General features: G+C 55.6%; 1 protein-coding gene across 5 annotated transcripts in view; it reads right to left on the bottom strand.

The window, feature by feature from the left end:
* Nucleotides 1-23,579, bottom strand: part of ARHGEF10L (Rho guanine nucleotide exchange factor 10 like) — a 147,821-nt gene that overhangs the window by 69,362 nt on the left and 54,880 nt on the right. For all 5 annotated transcript variants that reach the window (XM_070404203.1, XM_070404202.1, XM_070404204.1 and 2 more), the window contains exons 3-6: nt 23,046-23,231; nt 22,314-22,347; nt 7,839-7,930; nt 6,164-6,247 (exon numbers count right to left, since the gene is read on the bottom strand). In XM_070404203.1, coding sequence (XP_070260304.1) covers nt 6,164-6,247; nt 7,839-7,930; nt 22,314-22,347; nt 23,046-23,231 — 396 coding nt within the window. The remainder of the gene's footprint in view (nt 1-6,163; nt 6,248-7,838; nt 7,931-22,313; nt 22,348-23,045; nt 23,232-23,579) is intronic.

Genomic DNA, 23,579 nt, shown 5'->3' with positions numbered 1-23,579 from the left:
ACTCTCCCTAAAATTCAATGGGAAAATATCCTCGGGTGAGGATTAAAAAAGGAAAGAAAAAAAAAGGAAAGAGAACATGGAGCAGCAAGTCCTGACTCGGGCCCTCAGCTCTGGCCTCAGCATCCTGGGAGCACACGGAGCGGAGATGGGCCAGCGTTCCAGGAGCCAGGACCCTTCAGGTCCAGCCTCTTTCCCACAGCGGTCCAGCATGGGCCAGTAGGGGGCGCAGCTGCTCCAGTGTCCAGGAGCAGTCCCTTTTCTCCAAGGCCCCACAGGAAATGCCTTGAACCGAAAGCCTGGGGACAAAGACCTGAGAGTCCACTAGCCTGGAGAGACAGGTGCCACCAGGGCCTGGGACTCTTGGGGTCTCTGTCAAGTGGGTGTGAGTTGCACTCCCAGGCTGTCCTCGGACTGGGACACGGTCCCCGCACAGCCCCAGCTCCGCCACTGGGAGATCTTCAGCTTCACTCCCTGTCAGTTACCCACAGACCTGAACTGCAAACCTCACAAAAGTGAGGCCAGGCTCCAAAAATGCCCGCAGATCAAAAGGCTGCTGTCAACACGGAGAAAATGAGGTGTTGGGAAGGGGTTTTAAATCTGCTCAGAAAGCACATGTGCTGGGAAGGGGGGGCATGGGTCTTCGGAGACCTCCCTGCAAAATGGGATGGTGATCAGCGGAAGGCGGAGTGAATAAAACGTGTACGTGAAGATTAGCGTTTTGGAAAGGACACAGAGGATGGACTTGAGGGTAGCAAGAGTGCAAGCAGAAAAATACAACTAAAAGACGGAACGGACATCACCCAGAACCACAGGAAAGCTGGCTGAAGAGAGACTCTACAACTAGAAGGAAAGAGAACAGCAAACCGAGGCTCAGAGGCGGCGCAGTGTGGAAAATACAAAGGTACCGAGGTGCGCGCGCAAAGCGGGCTGGTGGCTGAGGGCGCGGTTGTCGTTTTCGGTCGGGAGTGAGTCTCAGACTCTGGGCTCCAGATCCGGGCGAGTCTCTAGGGACCCAGACTCAAACGGGAGAAGCGGGATTATCCGGCATCAGTTGGAACCTGAGGGCAGCTTTCTCTCCGAGGTTTGCAGCGGCTGCCGGGGTTCTGAGAAGCAGAGCCTCTGGGAACGGGACTGAGAGCGGCCATAACTGCTCCCTCCACCCGCCCTGTGGATCCCGCCCCGCCCAAACCCTGCGCACAGCCATTTGCCGATCGCCTCAGGCAAAGGCTGGATTAGCGCCTCCCCAGAAGGCAGACGTTTTCCACACAGCTGTTTCCTGCAGCCAGTCGGCCTGGTGGTCAAATCCCTCTAGTGTTAACTACAACAATTAAGGCTTGGCTAGAACAAGACTGCGCACAAAGACCACAAGGGGGTGCACCAAGAAAGCATAAAAGATGCGGAGACAAAAAAACATGACAGAAATGGAGGATATGGAGCTAAGAATCGCAATTTTGAGGGCTTGCCATAAATTTGTGCAGAGCCTCACGAAAACTAATGAGACCCTCGATGCTACGATAAAGAAATTAGAAAGTAAGCATACACGGACTGAAATAAAGAATATTATACCCAATAGCAGACCAGAGGAGCACAAGAATCAAACCAAAGATTTGACAAAAAACACCCAACTGGAAAAGCAAAATGAAAAAAGAATCCGAAAGTGTGAAGATAGTGTAAGGAGCCTCTGGGACAGTTTCAAGCGTACCAACATCAGAATAATAGGGGTGCCAGAAGATGAAAGACAGCAAGATATTGAAAACCTATTTCAAGAAATAATGGCAGAAAACTTCCCCCACCTGGTGAAAGAAATGGACTTACAGGTCCAAGAAGCGCAGAGAACCCCAAACAAAAGGAATCCAAAGAGGACCACACCAAGACACATCATCATTAAAATGCCAAGAGCAAAAGACAAAGAGAAAATCTTAAAAGCAGCAAGAGAAAGAGGCTCAATTACCTACAAGGGAATACCCATACGACTGTCAGCTGATTTCTCAACAGAAACTTTGCAGGCCAGAAGGGAATGGCAAGAAATATTCAAAGTGCTGAATACCAAGAACCTACAACCAAGATTACTTTATCCAGCAAAGCTATCATTCAGAACTGAAGGTCAGATAAAGAGCTTCACAGACAAGGAAAAGCTAAAGGAGTTCATCACCACTAAACCAGTATTATACAAAATACTGAAAGGTATCCTTTAAGAAGAGGAAGAAGAAAAAGGTAAAGATACAAATTGTGAACAACAAACATGCATCTATCAACAAGTGAATCTAAGAATCAAGTGAATAAATAATCTGATGTACAGAATGAACTGGTGATTATAATGAATCAGGGACATAGAAAGGGAATGGACTGACTATTTTTGGGGGGGTAAGGGGAATGGGAGATTCGGGAAGAGACTGGACAAAAATCGTGCACCTATGGATGAGGACAGTGGGTGGGGAGTGAGGGCGGAGGGTGGGGCGGGAACTGGAAGGAGGGGAGTTATGGGGGGGGGGGAAGAGGAACAAATGTAATCTGAACAATAAAAATTTAATTTAAAAAAAAAAAAAAAAAAAAGAGTGCAAGCAGGGGGACCAGTCAGAGGTTGTGACCATAGTCAAGAAGACAGCTGAAAATGGACTGAACTAGGAGAGACATGCTTGTGGGAGAAAGACACCAGAGAGATGAGGTATACTGTATACGTGTATGTGTATGTGCATGGTTAATGGTTTTAAATTACATTAAAATACAGAATGGAAAAAAAAAAAAAAAACGTGTACGTAAAGCTCTAGCGGAGAGCAGCGGATCCTTCCCAGTGGGGGCTCTAGGTGGGCTCGGTGACATCGCACTGACCTCGAGCCGCACCTGCACCCCTTGGGAAAGTTGGGGGCGGGAACCTGGAAGATTGGCAGCCAAAGAATGAAGCGGGCGCACTGAGGCTTAGCTGGAAACTCGGGCCCCAGGATCAGGAGGGAGCATGAGGTTATTTTTAAGCAAAAGATAATAGTGACTAATGTTTCCAGGGAGTGGAGCAGCTGGTGACTAGGCGGTGACCTTTACGGTGACCTTTACGAGGCTGGGTTGATTGTCCTATTACTGCAGTGCGGGCCCCACCAATGCTTGGGGCTGCCCCTGAGGAAGAACCAGGGTGGCATGCCAGATGTCTCCCCCCCCACCCACCCACCCCCCCACCTTCCAAGGGCCACCAGCTCCCCGCCCTGCCCACATCTACATGTCCATCTCAGTGGATTTTCCCAGAAGCCCTGCAGGTCGGCAGGTGGCAAGTCATCACCTCTCCATTAGACAGAAGACTGGCCCACGGTCAGGCAAGGGAGGGGCTGCAGACTCCCAGGCTGGGCTCCATCCATTCACCCGTTTTCATGGAAGCCCCACCATGCTGGGCTCATCTAGAAGTGCTCCCCCAGTGGACACCGTGCCACCAGATTCCTGGGCCTGTGCCAAACCCTCAGTCTGGGGCCTCACAGCAGTTCTGGTCCTGGTCCCCGCCCTCTGCTTCCTGGGGCCTCAGGCTTCACTGGTGCTCAAGATCACAGCCCCTTTCCACAGCATTCACCACCACCCGCTCAGCACTCCATGTCATTCTCTACTGGCATCCTCACCACAGCCCAAGCATCTAACTTTATTGTCCCAACTTTACAGATGCATCGACTGAGGCCCAGAGAGATGAAGAGAAGGCTCTGGTGTGACCCTCCCCAAAGTCCTTCGAGGTCAGGATGACATTCTGACTTTGTATCAAAAAACATATAAATAAAATATGTCTGGCCCAAAGGCACAGACCCCGGTGCCCTAATCAATGGCAGAGCCGAGGCTGGAACCCAGGGCTGAGTGTCCACTAGCGTGGGTGGCCTGTGCCTCGGCCCATAACCTCCTCTCCCAGGGCCCGCTGAGCCCACATGAGTCCACACCGGTCTAATACTAACACAGCAGCATCCCTGAGCAGCAGACCTACCGAGGCGGCCACAGCCTTGTCTCACTCAGTCCTCCCAAGCCCTGCAGGTGGGGACCTGGGGGTGGGGGGTCCTCACTCTGCAGGCTCAGAGCTGGGATTCAAAGGCAGATTGTCTGACACATACTCTTAACCGCCTCGGGGAAAACTAGAGACAAGCCATTTCCCCTGCCCTGGGGACACCATAGTGCTGGAAGGTGGGGGAGGGGGGTGTGCAGACTAGGGACCAAGTAATTCATTGCTTGATTAGATTCAGGTGGGAAAACAGCCCAAAGAGGTCAAACAAGGACCTTAGTCCTCTCAGATCTCCTGGGTTGGGACCTACAAGACCCCACTGCCTCCCTACACATTGCAGCCCATCCCCACCTCTCCTGGATCCAAATGAGCTGCAAGCAGGGGTGGTAAGCACCTCCTGGGCTTGCAAAGGGATGCCTGTTGTTGGCCCATCTGTCCCTGTGGCTGGAACAGGAGTCAGGAGGGTGGCTCTGGGGGCCCTCAGGTCTTGTCTGTGTGTCTCTCCCGTTGGACTGTGCGTAGCCCAAGGATGGTGAAGGCCACCCCTATCAGACTAGGAGCTCCTCAAAAGCAGGGGCTGTGTTTCCCCGGCATGGGGAGCCCCTGAAAGCAGGCAGAATGGGGTAGTCGAAAAAGCAAGAGTCAGCCCCGCTGGAGAGGCTCAGTGGTTGAGAGTCGACCTGTAACCTGGAGGTCACGGTTCGATTCCTGGTCAGGGCACATGCCCAGGATTCGGGCTGGATCCCCAGTGGGGGATGTGCAGGAGGCAGCCAATCAATGATTCTCTGTCATCATTGATGTCTCTATCTCTCTTTCCCTCTCCCTTCCTCTCTAAAGTCAATAAAAATATTTTTTTTAAAAAAAGAAAAAAAAAGTAAAAGCAAGGCCCTGGCTGGGTAGCTCAGTTGGTTAGAGCGTCGTCCCAATATGCCAAGGTTGTGGGCTTGATTCCTGGTCAGGGCACATACAAGAATCAACCAATGCGCCCTAACCGGTTTGGCTCAGTGGATAGAGCGTTGGCCTGAGGACTGAAGGGTCCCAGGTTCGATTCCGGTCAAGGGCATGTACCTTGGTTGTGGGCACATTCCCAGTAGGGGCTGTGCAGGAGGCAGCTGATCGATGTTTCTCTCTCATTGATGTTTCTAGCTCTCTATCCCTCTCCCTTCCTCTCTGTAAAAAAAATCAATAAAATATTTTTTTTTAAAAAAAGAATCAACCAATGAATGCATAAACAAGTGGAAGAGTGAATCCATGTTTCTCTGTGTCTCTCCCTTTCTCTCTCTCTCCAAAAAGAAGAAAAAAAATCAATAAATAAAAATTTAAAAAAGAAAAGGCAAGAGTCAGGCAGATGTCCAGAAAATCCTGGCTGTGTGATCTGGGGCTGGTAGCTCAACCTCTCTGACGCAACTCAACTGGAGCCATAAGCCTGGCCCTGCCGACCTCGTGGGGTTGATTGAACAGTGAGAGCAATTGTGCTTCATTTGGCATCAGACACTGCCCAAGTCCTCCTGGGGTAGGGGACAGAGCACTGGGCTTGGAGTCAGAATGGCCAAGGTTCAAATCCCAGCCCTGCCTCTGCAATATCTTTGTAGAATGAGGACATAATATGCCCAAATCAAAGTCTCAAAGCAGAGTACCTGAGACAAACGGGTGAATCGCTGGCCTAATGTGTTCAAGCAAAGATGGTGATAATAAATACCCCTCCCCGTGGGTGAGAAAGTTGGGCCCAGCTCCAGCAGGACTCACCCCCTCCTCCATCTCCCCCCACCTCCCCCCACCTCCTCTGTCTGAGGCCACAGTCTCCCTGGCCTCCAGGCCCACAGAGGGCCTCACCACAGAACAGGGCACAGGCTTTCCAGCTTTCTCCACTTCATCATTCAGCTTAACAAGCTGTCACTGTCCCTGCAAGCCCAGACTATCACCCATTTTCCTGAGGGAGGAATCGAGGCTTGGAGAGGTGAAATAACTGGCCTGAGTCCCTTCAGCCAGAGCCTCCCCAGCCATGAGGCCCTAACCCCTGCCCCGCCCCAGCTTGGCCCCACCCTCAGCCATCTCCCACTCTCCCTGGATGACTCCAGTGGTTTTTAAAAGCAGGAAGGAGGGGCAATTGGCTGGGTGAGGAGGGAAGGAAGTGGAAGAAGACAGACGGTCCCCAGCCCCAGCCCCTCCCACCGCAGCCCCAGAGAAGCATGAAAGGGGCCCTACCGGGCTGACGGGCATCCAGGTTCTCACACGGGACGTCGTCATAAATCACATCTTCATCCAGGGCGGGGAAAGTGAACCGGTCGACTGGGCGTGAAGAAGGAGAGGAGAGAGCACAAGTGAGGCTGTGGCGGCCCAGGCGGAGGCGGCTGCCAGACTGACATCAGCTGCACCAGCTGGCAGCTCCCCCGCCAGCATCAGCGTCGGGCAGCCTGGGCCCTGGGGAGCCCCTGCCCGCCACTCTCAGAGGACAATGTTCGGCTCCTTCTCTCCGCCTCCCCACCCCTCCCAGACCCCACTGCCTCCCTGCCACCCACAGACCTGCCCACCTGGCTGAGGGCACCTGCAGGGAGCAGGGAGCAGGGAGCAGGCCCAGCGCCCAGGGCACATTTTCAGTGGCCCAGGCCCCCAGCGCTACCCCATAGGAGCCACCTCCCACCCAGAGGCAGGGGAGGGCCAACCAGCCCCAGTGAGAAGTGGAAATAGGGGGAGGGGGATGGACTTGGAGAGTGGGATTAAGAAGAGTCCCCCCAAACCCAGCCCGCAGAGTCCTGATTGGTGAAGATTTCAGCAAATGAGCACAAATGAGACAGAGCTTAATCCCTGAACATGTCACTGGAGGCCTATGAGCAGGGCAGGGCGTGCCCCCCCCCATGACAGTAGCCCAGTAGATACAAAATGTAGTGAGGTCTTTCCCAAAATTGTGCCCACTCTCTGTCCTCTTTAGGGTTTCGAATGCCAGTCTCCAGCCCTGATGGGAGCCTGGCCTCGCCCCACAGCCCTCCGGGAAGGCCTGGGACCTCTGAAGTCTCGCCATCCTAACTGCGATGCCTCCAGCTGCCCCGGGGCCCCAGCCTGTCAGAGCCTCGTCCTGACCTCCTTGCCTTCCCCCCACAGACTCTGCCTCCCAGTGGCTTCAGACCTGGCCGCCTCTGTCCAGGTCCCTAGCTCCGGCCATCGCCACCCTCTCCGCCAGCCTCCTCACTGGTCCAGCCCACCCCACCCTGTCTCCTGTCTCCGAAGCTACACCCCCACCCCACAGGCATGGACTGAAATGCAATGCGGCTACATCACCAGCCTCTCCTGGCTCCCTGTTGCCTTCGAAAAAGTGTGGCCCCTGAGGCCCAGGAGCAGCCGGGGAGGTGGCAGCCTCACCTCACCCGGTACCCCTCCGATGCAGCACTCCATCCATCACTCCGAGGCTGACTGCTCCCTCGGGCTCCTGCACAAGCCGCCTGGACACTCTTTCCCTGACCCCTGACCCCGCTCCCTGGCTCTCTGCCTCCAGGACACATGGGTTGTCCCCACTCTGCCACCTGCCCTCTTCGTGGGAGCCACCTGCCTGTGTGTCTGGCTCTACTCCCAGAGCAACCTCGTCCTGGTCACGGGGGACACCCACCAACGGCTTCGGAAGTATGTGAAGAGCCAATGAACGGCTGAATGTGTGGTCCACGCCTGGACCGTGGCTCTCGGGGCAAACGGGGGTAACTGTCAAGCGTGGACAGTGTCCAGTCCACCCCAGAACTGCCACCCAGCCCACGGCAGCCCAGCCAGGGAGGACGACCCCTCAGCTCACACAGCCCCACCTCTCCCCGCCATCAGCTCTCAGGTTATCCTGGAACCACCCCACCCCACCCCCCCAACAGCTAAGACCTGAGTTGGGGGGTGGGGGACTTACTTCGACGGGAACTCTTCCGCTTCCAGCTGGAGCGCCGGACCCCGGACAAAGCTGTGTCCACAGCATCTCCATTGCTCACCACAGCCGGCACCCTGCGGGCCGAGACACAGTGCCAGTGAGCCGGCAGGGCAGGGCAGGGGACAGAACTGATGGCAGGAGAGACAGAGAAAGCTGGCTCTGGAAGCCTCCAGCAGCCCCTCACGGGAACAGCAGGGCACGTGAGGGGCAGGGCGGGCTGACGACAGGAGCCTCTGGCCCCCACAGCCATCAGCCTGGAGGCTTTGGAGGTGGGGACCAGCCCCTTCCTCATCTTTAGAAGGCAGCCTGCGACTTTAAGAGCATGAAGATCACAGTGCTCCCCAGGATGGGCACCGGTCTTCCCTCCAGCGCAGGCTCAGGGGGAACCTCCCTCTCCCCATTGTTCTCCCACCTGGAGCTGGAGGCCAGGGCTGGGGACCACCTTCTGGGAGAAAGGAGGACTTGCAAAGGTTCACAAACCACACCTGAGAGACAGAGCTGAGGACGGGCTGTGCTCAGACACTGGCTTCCCAGGAGCAGACACGCAAAGGGAAAGGGTGGGGAAGCAGCAGAGCCCACCTGAACCAAGTGAGCACGTGACCGTCCGCAGTGCTGTCACTCGGACATCATGCGCCCCTGACATGAGGTGGCACAACACGAGAAGGGCACCGGCCTCTGCAGTCTTCTTACCCTAACCCAGTGATGGCGAACCTATGACACACGTGTCAGAGGTGACACGCGAACTCATTTTTTTGGTTGATTTTTCTTTGTTAAATGGCTTTTAAATATATAAAATAAATATCAAATATATGTCTTTGTTTTACTATGGTTGCAAATATCAAAAAATTTCTATATGTGACACGGCACCAGAGTTAAGTTAGGGTTTTTCAAAAGGCTGACACGCCAAGCTCAAAAGGTTCGCCATCACTGCCCTAACCCATAACCCCAGTCCAATCATGAGAAAAATGCCAGACAGACCCAGACAGAGGGACATGCCACAGAATGCCTGCCTGTCACTCCTCAACGCTGTCGGGATCATAAAAACCAAGAGAAGACTGAGAAACTGTCCCAGACCAGCGCAGGCCGGGCGACAACTACATGCAACCTGGGACCCTGGATGGGACCCTGGAACAAAGAAAGGACACGAGTAGAAAAATGGGCAGAACTCGGATCAAGTCTGGAGGTTAGTGAATGTTTCTGTGGTTTTGACAAAGGTCCCGCCGTCACCTAGGAAGTTAGCAACGAGAAAACAGGGTGAGGGGTGTGCAACAGAACTCCATGTGCTACCATCACGGCTTTTCTGTAAGTCCGGAACCATTCCAGGTGAAAGCTGTTTGTGGTGTGTGTGTGTGTGTGTGTGTGTGTGTGTGTGTGTTTGCTCAAAAGACAAAGTCCACATCTGCCATTCCAGAAGGGAGAGGCCTCCAACTGCCCAAGAGAGCAGCCACTGTTGCCAAGAATTGACTCGAACTTCTCGGGACCTGAGCCCTCAGCCCTCAGTCGAGGACAGGTGGGGAGATGAAGGCCAGGACAGTACAAGGAGGAGGAGGGCGGAGAATGAGCAACACCTCCTGGGAGTGGGCCCTTTGCCTTCTCCCTCCCAGCTCTGCAGGCAGCAGGCAGAGGAACCTGCCCAAGATCATGCTGCCCATGACGGGCAGAGCCAGACCAGGGAGCCCGCTTGCCGGGCCCCAAAGCTGGGCTCTTAAGACTGCGTCTCAGATAACAGAGCCCGGACAGCTGGGAGAATGGAGATGCTCTAGTCCGTGCTGTCCCATGAGCCTCACGTGGCTACTGAGCAGTGGGGATGTGGCTGGTGGCACTAATGTGACCAAGGAGTTTAATTTTATTTTCAGTTGCTCTGTGTGGCTAGTGGCCACTGCATAGGACAACGCAGGTCTAAGTCACCCGTTGGAGAAGCTAGTCTCAGCTCAAAGCTCACTGCCAGAAGTCAGCAGTGTTGCCCTGAGGTGAGGGACGCAGTCCTGGGGTTAAGACTTTACCCCAGCAGGAAGTCAATGCCAAGAGGGGAATTCCAACACCAGTAAGGGGTGCTAGAATGAAAGGAGCCTCCTGAGCCCCCATCCCTGCCAGCTGCTTCCCTGAGCCACCACCTGCTCAAACAAGAGATGTCTTTGAAGGTGCTGGATCCAGCCGCTCCGAAATGCCCAGACAGAACCAAACCGCTCCAGCCGGAGTCAACATGAGAGTTTGGCGGGATCCACTGGAAAGTTTGCATGGATGCACTAGCGGTGACAATTCGTGACCATGACGATGCACCTGTCAGATGCCACTCATTTCACAAGAGGGCATATGAGGTAGATAGTATCGACCTTGTGCTACAGATGGGGAAACTGAGGCCCATCGAGACTGAAGGACTTACCCAGCATCACTGGGTGCATCACAGGGACCTGGGTCTAATGCCCAGGCCGCCTGCCTGTACAGTCTGTGCTATTCAATCAGACCTCTTGGAGGTGGGACCTTGCACGTAAATATTCACTGACATCACAGATTCGCTGTGACCTAAGGTCACCGGGCCTTGCCAGACCATTTAGCCATCATTTTTTTTTTTTTTTCAAAAGGAAGGAGAGAGAGTGCGCTCAGCATAGCCAACAACACACGTTCCAGTCTTCATCTAAAAGAAATCGTCATGGTTCCTGGTACTTCCATGCTAGACATTTTGCCTTGAGCATTTTCTCCGCATAACTAAGTGGCCGGAAGGCAGTATTGCCATAAAAAGGGTCAGTTTGGTTTGTTGCTGTTTTGTGTCATCAGCTTGGTTGTCAGTCTGGCTTCATTTCTCCGTTGACAAACTGGTGGAGAACACAGTTAAACGGGGTGATCTTAAAATAGTCAGCATTTCTTCCAGATGACGATTTACCAGCGAGTTGGTTGTTTATTTCGAAACACACTACGTTGGGAGGAGGGAGAGGCCGAGGCCTCTCTTTGAGGGTGCAAGGTGGACCCACATGTTTCCCATGGAAGGAAGACAAGTGCCGAGGTACAATCCACAAAATAAAATCAGTCATTTGCACAGGATTGCCATCAATCTAAACACATTTTAAATGCATTCAAATATTTCACAGTAACTTTTTTGTTGTTGTTGTTGATTTTTAGACAGAGAGAGAGGAGGGGTGTGGGGGAGAGAGAGAGAGAGAAATCAATGTCAGAGCAGAACATCAATCAGCTGCCCCCTGCACACTCTCTACTGGAGATCAAGCCCACAGCCTGGCCATGTGCAACCTTTTGGTGCATGGGACGACACCCACCAACTGAACCACACCAGCCAGGGCACACAGTAGCCTTTTTAATTCTGTTATTCATTTTTAATGTCCCTCTTATTTGTCATGATTTTATTTCTTTTATGGAAAAAATGCCTTACGTCCAATTAGTTATGTGCCTATGACAAAGATGCTACAACAAAAATACTGGACATGAATCATACCACCCAGCTCCTAGGTGCAGTGCAGTTCAACCAGAGAAGAGCTGAGAAGGCTCAGGGTAAACCCTAAAGCTGGCATCGAGGGGAAGCGGGTGGGTGGGTATTTTGGGGTGAGATCAGGAAGTTTTAGAAGAACTCTGGAAATACTTTATGACACCCCAAAAGCCAGGTGGGGCTGAAAACATGAGCCTCTTCATTGCACATTATCAAAAACATGGTGAACTTAATTTTTAACTTTAATTTAATTTGAAATAGCCACATGTGGCTTGTGGCCACCATACAAGACAATGCAGGACTAAGCTACCTGCTCTACTGAAGAAGCTAATCTGGGCTCATCCACTGAGCAGACATCCCAGGTCCTGGCCTTCTGGGCTGAGGAGTGGGGGTCACACAGCACAGAGAAGTCACCCTCATGCCCACTCATTAAATGAGTTAACGCCAGGAAAGCACTGAGCTCCCCCACACACGGCACTGCCTCCATGGCTGAGGCAAGCAGAGCCTGGGAGCCCCACGGGAGGGAAGAGGCCGGTGCCTGTGGGTGGACAGGTCTTCCTAGGCTTGCGGAAGCCTAGGAAGCCCCATCCCCGCCCTGTACTTTGTTGGTATCTACTCTGTGCCAGGAGATGTCAAATGCTTGAGGACGAGTGCATGTCTTATTATGACCATTTCACAGATGAGGAAAGTGAGGCTCGATTTGGCAAGTACCTCACTCCAGGTCACCTGGACAGCAAGCGACAGAGCTGTGATCTGCCCGCGAGCCTTGCTCTGACACCAGCTCTGCTTACCTTCCCTGGGCAGATGTGGAGGAAGGGGTCTCGCAGGCAAGGGGAGAAGAGGCATGGCAAGAAATGAGGCTGGGGCGCCTCCTCCCTCCCTGCCCTTCCTGCCAAGGCCACTGGCCCACCCTGCACCCACCCCAGGGGCAGCCTCTCCCAGCTGCTTCCCGGCAGGAAGTCTACTTCTCCCTGTAAGCAAACACTCCTGCTGGGGATTCCCCAGAGAGTAAAAGGGCCATAAAAAGCAGTAAGTGGCCAATTAGCTCACCCTTATCTGAGCTCCCTGCACCTCTGATGCCTCTCTGCCTGCCTAGGGAGCAAGGCCGGCTGGGGTGACAGCAGCCCTGCAAGGTGGGGCCCCTGCCACCAGATATGAAGAAAAGGAGCATCCATATGGGGAGGATCCGAGGAGAGGCTCAGGGGGGAAGAGGAAGCAGGGGACAGACAAAGGACTTCTCCCAGGTGCAAATTCACGGACCAGACTTTGGTCAAGTACACCAGAAGGCCACCAGGAGCTCGGGGCACTTTCGGAGGCCGCCCCTCTCTCTCCAGGAGCAAGCCTGGGACAAGAGGGGGGTGAGTGCCCGGCGACACCAGGGACCTACTCTGCCCTGGTGGCCCCATTCCGTCAGCATAGTGGACACTCAATGGTGATCGATGTCTCTCAGCCTATTTTACGATAAGAAGCCCCACTGCTACCCAGCCAGCGTGGCTCCGTGGTTGAGCATCGACCTATGAACCAGGAGGTCACGGTTCCATTCCCAGTCAGGGCATATGCCCGGGTTGCAGGCTCAATCCCGTGTGGGGCGTGCAGGAGGCAGCCGATAGATGATTCTCTCTCATCCTTGATGTTTCTCTTTCCCTCTCCCTCTCTGAAATCAATTATATATATACTAGAGGCCCGATACACGAAATTCATGCAAGAGTAGGTCTCCCTTCCCCCGGCTGCCGGCACCGGCTTCCCTCCCTCTGGCCGCCGGCAAGCACCCAGAACTTGGAAGGCACCTGGGACCCGGGCTTCCCTTGCAGCCTGGGCTTCATCTGGAAGGACATCTGGTCTAATTAGCATATTACACTTTTATTATTATAGATTTTAAGCCCCACTGCTGAGAATGGCAGTGCCGGACCCCTGCTGCTGCAGGCACAGGCCCGAGGTTCTCAGAGAACCTCAATGACAACAGATTCCATAAGTCCCTCCCCAGAGTCTGCAGAGTGCGGGGGTCAAGGAGAAGACCCCCAAACAAAACGGTCTGAGGATTCCTAGCTGGGCCCCCACACACAGGGCATCTCCGGGGCCTTTTCCAGGACAAGGTAGGACTAACAGGAAAGGGGAAGAATTCCACCTTTGGCGAATAAAGGACCAGAATAGCCTTTGCCTTATAAGGCCTGGAGCAAAACGGAATCTGCAGCACCCAGCGGGCTGTGACGAGGGCCGGCCGGGCAAAACATTGCCACCCCTCTGGGCATTCCCCACCATCCCTCAATCCAAGACACGCAAAAGAAAGGCAAAAACACTGAGCCCAGACTAATCCCGCTGCCGGATTTCTTTTCAGCTCTGGCCACTTTCTAGTTCCTGTAACATGTGAAAGCCAGGGGGACCTGAAAGATCATCTGCTGGGAGGATTCAAACAGCTGCCACTGCAGTTCCCTGGGCCCCTACCCCGGCAGTTCTGCCCCCCTGGTCCAGAGGGGCCCAGGCATCGCTGGGTCCAATGTGCAGCCAGAGCCGAAAACCGGGACTTGAGGTGTGAAGAAAACACTCTGGAGCAAACAGACCAGGATAAAACCACAGCTCTGCCACTGGGCTGCGCGCAGAGGGACAGTCACTGGGTGTCTGGGAGCTGCTCTAGCACAGAGCGAATAATCCATTCTACTTCCCACTGTGCGGATGAGATGAGATAAGGCAGGGGAAGTGCCTCTCTGTGCCTCCGTTCCCATAGCTGTGAATGGGGCAACAGTACCTCCCTCTTAGGGTTCGTCTAAGGCAGTGGTCGGCAAACTGCGGCTCGTGAACCAGATGCGGCTCTTTGGCCCCTTGAGTGTGGCTCTTCCACAAAATACCAGATGCGGGCGTGCATGTACAGTGCGATTGAAACTTCGTGGCCCATGCGCAGAAGTCGGTATTTTGTGGAAGAGCCACACTCAAGGGGCCAAAGAGCCGCATGCGGCTCGCGAGCCGCAGTTTGCCGACCACTGGTCTAAGGAGTAAATAAAGGAGGCATGTGAAACACTTAGCCCGGGGTCTGGCACACATGAAACCCTCCTGGGTGCCACTTCCCATCCCCCCTGCCCCGCCCTCCTCCAGTGACAGGGTCCCTGCATGCAGTCCCCTCCTCACGCTGTGGCCAGCCACGTCTCACACACAGAAGGTTCCAGCACCCAGTCTGCTCGTCCTGTGTCACCTCACACACAGTCACACATCCACTGACTCAATAAGTAGGAGTGGTGAGGAGCCCCCAGGGTAAATCTTAAAAATGGCCCCTCATGTGATATTCCTGACACAGTCTCCAATGGGGAGTGAGCAGCAAGGCCCCCCCGGGAACCACTGCAACCCAGGAGCCTGCCCCACAGCCCGAGAGGCTGCCCCGGACCCCGCCCTGGCCTCCTGGTGTGTGTACACACCTTCCCCCCTGACATATCGAGGGCCCCGGCTTGGCGGTCAGAACTTGGACAGGCACTGCACCCCCAGCAATAACTTATCGAGGACCACGTGGGGTTTTGAAGATGAACACAGGTTCCCCTGGGAAAATGCTCACGCTCTGTAATTAGCCCACAAAGAGCGCCATGAAACAGTATGTGTCATAAAACCACAGTGCTATAAATAAATGTATGTACACTTGTATATGCGCAGGGCAACGCAGCTGGACGGAAACAGTGCGGAATTAAAGCTTGCTTTCGGTCTATCATTTTCTGTACTTTCCAACTTTTCTACAGTAAACATGTATAACCATTAGTAAGAAGAAAAAAAAGAGAGAGAGAAAATACATCTAAGCTAATGCACTGGCCAACGTGGGTCCCTTCTACCTTGGTCTGCCCAAGGTAAAGAGCAGCTCTCCCAGCTGGTGTGGCTCAGTGGTTGAGCGTCGACCCAGGAACCAAGAGGCCACTGGTTCGATTCCCCGTCAGGGCACAGGCCCGGGTTTCGGGCTCGATCCCCAGTAGGGAGCATGCAGGAGGCAGCCAATCGATGATGTTTCTCTCCCTCATCAATGTTTCTATCTCTATCCCTCTCCCTTCCTCTCTCTCTAAAAATCAATAAAGGGAAAAATATTTTTTTTAGAAAAAGAGCAGCTCACTGACTGAGCATCTGTTCTGACATCTCATCTCATCCTCCCAAAGGCTCCGTCAGGTGAGCCTACTGTTCCACTTCACAGAGAGGGAACAACGTAGCTGATGAGGCAACAGAAGGTCCTGCCGGGTCACGGAGCTGAGATGTAGGGTGGGTGGGGTCCGAACCCGATCTCTGTGGAAGACACAGGGCAGAGGGCTGGAATACTGGTTCTGGAAGCCGCCCGGGCTCTGCCTCATCTCAGCCCCGGGACCTCAGGCTGATGACAGTCCTCTCTGCGCCTGTGTCCACATATGTAAAACGGGGATTGTGACAGGGCCTGTGAGAGCCTGTGAGAGGATTCGTGAGATAAGGCAGATAACGCTCTTAGGACAGGGCCTGGCAAATAATAAGTGCTGATCACATGCAGCCACACACCCGGGCATGTGAAGATAACTCAGCCCTGCACAGAATGCCGGCCCCGCCCCCCAGGGCAGGGACCGTCTGCCTGGGTTGCTGCAGAGCCTGCCACATCGCAGTGCTCAGCTTAGATGTGCACCAGAAAGGATGGAGGTTGGAGGTCAAGGGCAGGGAGGACACAAGCCAGCCAGCAGAATACTGGCCCAGGACAGCCCAGCACGGTCCTGGGTGGGCAGGGGTCTGCCGACAAAGAGCAAACAGAGACCCTGACCTCAGGCTTTGGGCCCAGTGCTACCACCTGCCTGCCCAGCCCCCTGGATCTCTCTGGGTCTGCACAACGAGCCCCAAATAACCCCCTCTTTCCAGGGCCGTGGTGTTCGTCTCCTGCTGCTGCTGTGACAAATTACCACAAGCTCAGTGACTTAAAGGACACGAATGTATTATCCAAAGTCCAACATGGGTTTCACCAGACAAAAAGCAAGGCATTGCCCATGCCCTGCTCCCGCTGGCAGCTCCAGAGCAGAACCCATCCCTTGTCCTTTTCCAGCCCCTGGAGCCCTTGGCTTGTGGTCCGCTCCTTGAAGCCAAGAGCAAGGCATCTCTCAGTCTCCCTCTGACTCTGACCTTCTGGCCTCCCTCTTACAAGGACCCTGGGATTCCATTGGGTTAACCAGGATAATCCAGGAAAACCTCCCCATCACAAGATCCTTAATGTAATCCCATCTGGACAGTCCCCATGTCAGATACCATTTCACAGGCTCCGGAGATTAGAACATGGACCTCTTTGAGGAGGGATAGGGGTGCATTACTCCGCCTACCACCGTCATGAGAACCAAAAGGAGACGTGTGTGGAGTGGCTACTGAACGGTAGAGCCCATGCAGATGCCAGCTACTAGTATTGCACTGCGTTGTGCCGGGCACCGGGGATAAAAGCTGAAGAAGGCGCAGTCCTACTGCTACAGGGACCCCAGGCATGGGCCTCACGAGATTCCTGAAAGGGCCCTCAATGTCACTAAGGGTGTGCCCTGTTCAGGGGAGAGACAGCACGGCTTTTATACTGGGTCCTCAAAGGGTCCGTGATCCAAAGGCCATCGCTCCAATGCGGGAACCCATTTAACCAGGGTGGGAAACAGAAAAACACCCAAATACAGCTTCTCCTCCTTAGGAGCGAGGGGCCAGAGAGGGTCTTCGATGGAAAAGGGGGCCCCATAACCTGCCCAGGAAGGACTCCCCTGCCCACATGGACCCTGCAGGACAGGAGGATGCAAAAGGCTGTGAATACCTGGGATTTGGGGAAATGGCAAGTTTAAGGCCAAGCCCAGGGTTCCAAACAACTCGGGCTGGGTCTGCAGCAACTGGGGAAGCCTTGAGTGACACCTGCACAACTGACCTCCCCAGAGAGAATTTCCTCAGGGGCTGGGGGCCACTCTGGCCTCATCTCACTGCTCCCCCTGCTCCCCGCCCACAGGCCAGGCTGCAGACGGGCACTCCAGCCTGATTCCATTCTGTTCAAATGCTGCTTCCTGAGCCTGGCCTCCTCTTGGCTGACCCTGTGAGCACCTGACACGCCTGGGGAGGATGGGCTCCAGGGCCTGTCCAGGAATCCAGCTGCCCAGCTGCCTCCCTCGGGATCCAGGTCCACGTGAGAGGTGCTGGCCAGTGGGCAGCACAGCCCATCTTGTCTGGATAAGCCCAGGAAGGGGCAGGGCTGGTACCTCCAGGGGGCCACTGTGAGTCCCTACAGTTGGCCAGGAGCCAAAGGCCTCAGCCAACAGGAAATGCTGAGGCTGCAGGGGCCCCTCTGGGATGGCAGTAACTGGGCCAGAAAAGCAAAGAGGCCGGAGTCCACAGGCAGTGCACTCAGTGAGGGGTACGAGGTGCAGCCTGCAGCCAGGAGAACACAGGAAGCCGGCGACCACTGGGCACCCAGAGCCGCTCTTTCGGCCGCGGTTCCCCCCACGGCTCCTCCAGCGAGAGCTCGGGCTGGTATGAGTGCACTGGCTGCAAAGTCCACCGGGAAAGGCCAACCCTGCGGGCTCCAAGGGATGGAGCTCCAGCCCTGCCATCCACCAGCCCTACCAGATCGTGGGAAACTACTGCAACTCTCTAAGCCTCGGCTCCTAATCTACAAAAGGGAAGTGATCCGTGGCCCCTGTCCCCAGGGCTGCAGTGCCCAGGAGGTGACATACATGCAGGCAGCCCTCGGTAAGTGGTAGCCGACACCCTCAGCATCAGCAGGATCGGGGACCTGGCTGTGTGGCCTCGGGCCCCTCAACCGCCCCCAGCCCCATCCCTGCTGGCCTCTGCCCGCATGGGCTGCCGGAGTCAGAACCCAGGTTCAGAGAGCCCATGTCCACGCTGTTCATGACCTGTTCGTTTTCATGGATGGAGATGCTGAAAGTCACCTTTCGGACCCCACTCGCCCATCCTTCTATCCCTCGGTGGTACCCACCATTCATTCAGCAGGGATGTCCTGGCACCATGCCACGCCATGAGGATGAGGACACAGCAGCCAGCTGCCCCCGTGGGGCTGGCCTGCAGGTGGGGGACACTTCCTCACCCCTCTACCATCACGAGACCTCAGTGTGGGCGAGAGGGGAGGGGCTGCTTTTACTCTTACTCTGCCCCCCTATCAGAGAAGGGGACTCCCCCAGAATCACTCCCTGGCAGTACTGAGCCCACTCTGCTTGGCTCCCCAGCTGGGGCCCCTGGAACATCCGACTGCTCAGAAACGACTCTCCCAAGAGCTAGAGGGCATCTGTTTGCAGGCAAAGTTCTTACTCCAATAAACACACAAACAATTGGGTCACTCATATGGAGCCAGCTGCACCCCCCACCAGGAGCCAAAGTCTGAGGCTCTGGGCTTGCACCTGGGGTCCCCAGCGCATCCCTGGGGGGTAGTGTGGTGGCAAACACCTGGCCTCCAGGCTGAGAGGCCCTGGTTCTAGTCGCTGCTCTGAATGAACACATACTATCTCTATGTGACTTTGGCCACCTAACTTCCCTGGGCCTCAGTGTCCCCACCTGTGATGCAGGCAATGACAGTGTCCACTTTCTAGAGCCAGGAGGAGTACATGGGCCTGGGTGTTTAGCTCAGTGCCTGGTACACAGTAAACAGGATCATTATTATCACTGTTATTATTTGCTATGATTATTACTACTACTACTACCACCTGGTAATAGATGTGTGCAACCAGTTAGCTGAGAACTTGGAAGCTTGCTTTAACACAGCAGCAAGACAGACGGAATCCCCGCCCCCCTCACTCCTGGGGTGGTTGAGCAGGGTAGCCCAAGCCTAAACCTCACCCCACTGACCTCGGCGTAACACCCCCCCAGCAATGCCAGCAGCTCTGTTTACCCCACAGACGCCTCATTCCTCCTCTGGGCAAGCCAGCCAAGCAGGCAAAGGGACCAGGAAGTCCATGGGCCTCAACGCCAGGGACAGACCCATCAGCCCTGGGCCTGGATTCCCACTCAGCCTCTCCTGCAACTGCCCGCCTGGCAGGCGCATTCCCTCCCCTGTGCGGACTCCTGGAGGTGGGGTAGCTGAGGGAGGAGAGCCAGATCAAACCCAGGTCTGTCCGATTCCCAGGGGGCAGAGCCCAACCAGCTCCCTCTAAAACCAAATCTAAACCAGGACCCAGAATAACAACAGCAAATACGTTTGGAGCAGCCAGCACAAACCGGCCAGACGAAGCGCCGGATAAATATTAACTTACGTTTGCCTCACAGAGCCCTGCAAGAAAGTAGATTTATTATCCCCGTCTTATTGATTAAGAAAGTGAGGCTCGGGACGGGAAGCCACTAGTCCAGCGACGCACAGCTAGTGACCCAGACCAAGACTTGAAGCCAGCTCTGAGGCTCAGAGCCTGAGCTCCCAGGCCCCCACTTTACCCACCACGCTCCTGCCACCAGCTGGGCAGCGGGGATGAGGACGGACCTGTCTCCCTGCCTCCGAGGCCCTGGTAGGAAGGAGGTCACTTTGAGGCTGCGGCTCTGTCCGGGCCTGGGTGGTTACTCTAACTGTACTGCCAGGAGCTTCTCTGAGGCCAGGTGGGCAGCCAGGCAAAGCCCAAGGCCATTTCCAAACCTGGGGCAGGGGCCACGGAGGAAACGCAGTAACGGGAGGTGAAACGTCCTGCACGCGAAGATTTGTTTTGTCAAAGCCGTGTTTGCTTAGTGACTACCTTCAGGGAAGCATTTTTTAAAAACCAAGATTTTTTTTTTTCCTTTTTCTTGGGTAACAGGGAGGAGGAACTCGGTCTGGATGGATTCACCTCCCAGAGGACTCCAAGTGGAAAATCACCGCCCAGGGAAGGAGCTGGAACAGAAGGAAACGAAGGCCTGGAGGGAGGATAGAGCTGGGAGAAGGGTGGAGAGCACTGAGCAAGGAGTCAGGAGGCCGCCAGCATCTTGGGCAACCCCCCCCCCCCCCCCACCAGCCTCCCTATTTGCAAAGTTAAGAGGCTGGGATGGAGGCCTCTCACGACGCCCACTGTGATCAGTGCTTGCGGGGTCTCACGTCCCATGAATGTCAGTCCCCAGAAGGGCACCCACGCGTGAGCCTTATTCGTGCCTGTTGTGGGTGAGACTCCAGCCCAGGAGTCCAGGGCACCGAGCACACCTTCTCCGCCCCTCCAGCCCCACGGCGCCGGAATCATCCGAGCTGGACAGGAGGTGGGAACAGGAGCAAACACGACGTGTGTATTTCAGGCTTCCCACAATCCGTCTCACTTAGTCCTCAGGATCCTATTCCCGGGGAAACTGGGGCTCAGCGAGGTTCACAGGCAGCCCGAAGCCACGCCGCTAGTGAGGTCTGAACCTTCAGAGCTCTGGCCCTGGTGCCTCCTGGAGATGGTGTGCAAGGGGGTGGGGCTGCTCCAGGGCAAGGGGTGGGCTGCGAGTGGCAGGTGGTCTGGGCCTGTCTTTCAGAAACGCCTGGCGCACCCCAGCTGTCCTGACCAGTGGGCTGGGGAAAACAACGCACTAGGCAGCACCGGGTCAGCTCAGTGTGGCACCCGGCACCAGCCAGACACACGATCAGGCCTCCAGGGCACACGAAGAGAAGGCGGGCCAGGCTGCTGTGCTCCTGACCCCAAGGTCGGAAGGGGGTCTCTGGGAGGGTGGCCTGAAAGAACCAAGATGCTCACTGCTCACAGCCCTGCCTCTGCCCAGGGGCTTCCTCCATGTGATCCCTCCTCCCACCTGCCCCTGTCCCACCAGGAATTCACGCTCACTTGCTCAGCCAAGATCCCCTCCTGGCTTCCCTCGGGCCAGGGTCGCAGTTCCCTGGGCACCCTCCTCTGTCCCACTGCGAAGTGTCTGCCTCCCCCACCGGACTGAGTTTCCAGGCAGCTTTGCCCCAGCCCACCTGGAGGGCTGTCATCTGGGGTCACAGCCATCCCAGAACTCCCCAGCTGATGAAATGCTGATTCATTTCAGGTCCCTAATCAGGGAGGAGCTGCCAGCTCCCACTTGAGGCCTTAATTACACAGGGTCCGCCCACTCTCCCTGTGACAAATGAGCACATACAAGACCTTGTGTTGACAGAGATTTGAATCCAGGACTGTCTTTCGCTCTGGGGGCCCAGGGACACATCTGCATCTCTGAGGCCTCCAGCGAGGCCACACCTGCCTGAGAACTAGTCACCCCCCCACTCCCACCTGGAAGACAAAGGGGAGTCTCAACCATCCCTCCCCCCACCAGGGTGGCTGCCCCTGGCCAAAACCCACTCACTCTTCCCTTAGAAGGGGACTCCCTACACACCATGACCCCAGCAGTAAGCCGCAGTGAGTGAAGCTCTGAGAGGCTGAGAGAGGCCTCAGCTTCCACATCCCCCACCCCCAACTGCGCTGTGTAACTCAGAGCTGACTTGCCCGAGACCCCAGAGGGAAGGGGAGGAAAAGGAGCCGCCGTGACCAGGTGCCCGCTGCGCTGCTGGCCTCTTGCGGAACAATATGCTCTTCTAAGAGGGAAGCAGTGCCCATTTTACAGATGAGAAAACCAGAGCCCAGAGGACTGTGACTTACACAAGGGCTCACAGCCAGGGCTGGAGTCAGACCCAGGCAGTCGCCCCCAAATCCAGGCTTTTAACCATTAGGCTGCTCTGCCCCTGGCAGGCCCGCAGCTGGAGGACAGAGTCCCTGACAACAGCCACAGGAACGAGACCAGTATTGGCAAAACAAACAGCGATGGCCAAGACAACGGCCCGAATACCAGAGAGTCGGCTAATTCTCAGCCGCCACCCAATGGGGTGAGGACTTGCTATTTCCATTTTGCACGTGAACAGACTTACACTCGGAGAATTCACATGACTCCTTCAGGCCACACAGCTAACTAGCGAGGGGCAGAGCCAGGGCTTGGAGTAACATGAGTTTTAGGGCCTGACCTCTTCCCTGGGGCTCGGGGATCTGGAACTGTGTTCCTCCCAAGCAAAGACCTGCCCTGAGCCATCCGGGCTGCAGCCCCACCCTTCCCCACACCACCTGCCCAGTCTCCCTCTTTTTCCAGCCACAAAAAAAAAAAAAAAAAAGGGAAGGAGGCTCACTTACTGTGTCTGGGGCGGGGAGGCCGCTGGGTCTGGGTCTGCGGAGAAGAGTAGAAGGAGAGCCCCGTCAGGCCGGGGCCGGCCTGGTGGACACCCCGTGGTGCAGGAGACAGGGCCTGGCCCGCCTGGGCGCCGGCAGTGCCCGCCTCCTTCTCCCAGTCTGTTCAGTCATCAAGCTTCCCTACCTGTCCTGCCTGCACCACCCCCACCTCCACCCCGTGGCCCACATCCCAACTCCAACCAGCACCGGAGGCCCGGCCTACTCCGGGCCTGTCCCCCACCCCCAGCTCCTCAAGGAGTCCCTTGTCCCCACGGCTGCAGGAAGTTCCTGCTAGTCCAGTCCCCAGTCTCTCCCACAGAATCAAGAGCCCAGCAGCTGCCATTTAACACCAGCCTTATCAGGGCCTTCCCGCCCCAGGCGGCCCGCTCTCTGGGAGGAGCAGCCACTGGCTGGTGTGATTCCCTGGGAGAAGCTGCGGGGAGAGGGGTGGTTTCAGAGACAGAGCCGGGCCAGCCACTTCCATTTACTCTGTGCCAAAGCGCACCAGATGCTGCAGGAATGCTAGGAATGCTTGTTCCCAGGGGAGGCCACGGAATGCAGCTTCTTCCCAGTGGCTTCTCCCTTCCTGCTTCCTGGGGACAGCAGAGGAACCAGAGGCAGGACTGGGAGCCTGGAGCTCCACCCCAGCCCAGAGGCCTGGGGATGGGGGGACCCAAGGCTCCCAGAGCACCTTACCCGTGACAGGGGCCGCGTCCAAATGGATCAGGGGGGCGTCTGTGTCCTCTGGAGCAACGCCTGGCACGCCCAGGCCAGCACTGGTGTCCTCGTCATCGTCACTGTCGTCAAACTCAAAGAGTTCTCCAGGGTCGTCCTCCTCCTCTGGGGAGGGGCCTAGGCCTCCTCCAGGAACCAGCTGATCTCCTGGAAGGGAGGAGGAGTTAGTTACCAGCTGGGCAGCAGGGTCTCAGGGTTAGGCCAAGGGAGAGGTGGCTGGAAATGGGTGAGAGCGCAGTTCCCAGAGACCAGAGCAAACCCACGCTCCTGTGCCCCTGAGGTGGCCCGTGGCTGGGTTGGGCTCTAAGCAGATGGGAGAGGATGGAGGGGCAGAGAGCAAGCCTCCACGGCGAGCATGTGCGCATCTGTACTTGAAGGCAAGTTATTCATCGTCTTGTTTCCTGTTTTCCTATTTTGTAAGTAAGGGGGTTATTTATTTATTTATTTATTTATTTATTAATGGGGCTCTGGCCAGTTTCATTAAAGGAAATTTTT

Source organism: Myotis yumanensis, unplaced genomic scaffold (assembly GCF_028538775.1).
Source record: "Myotis yumanensis isolate MYYU_CA2020_CCGP unplaced genomic scaffold, mMyoYum1.0.hap1 SCAF_2, whole genome shotgun sequence".
Classification (NCBI taxonomy): Eukaryota; Metazoa; Chordata; class Mammalia; order Chiroptera; family Vespertilionidae; genus Myotis; species Myotis yumanensis.
This window is presented reverse-complemented; position numbering and strand designations above follow the sequence as displayed.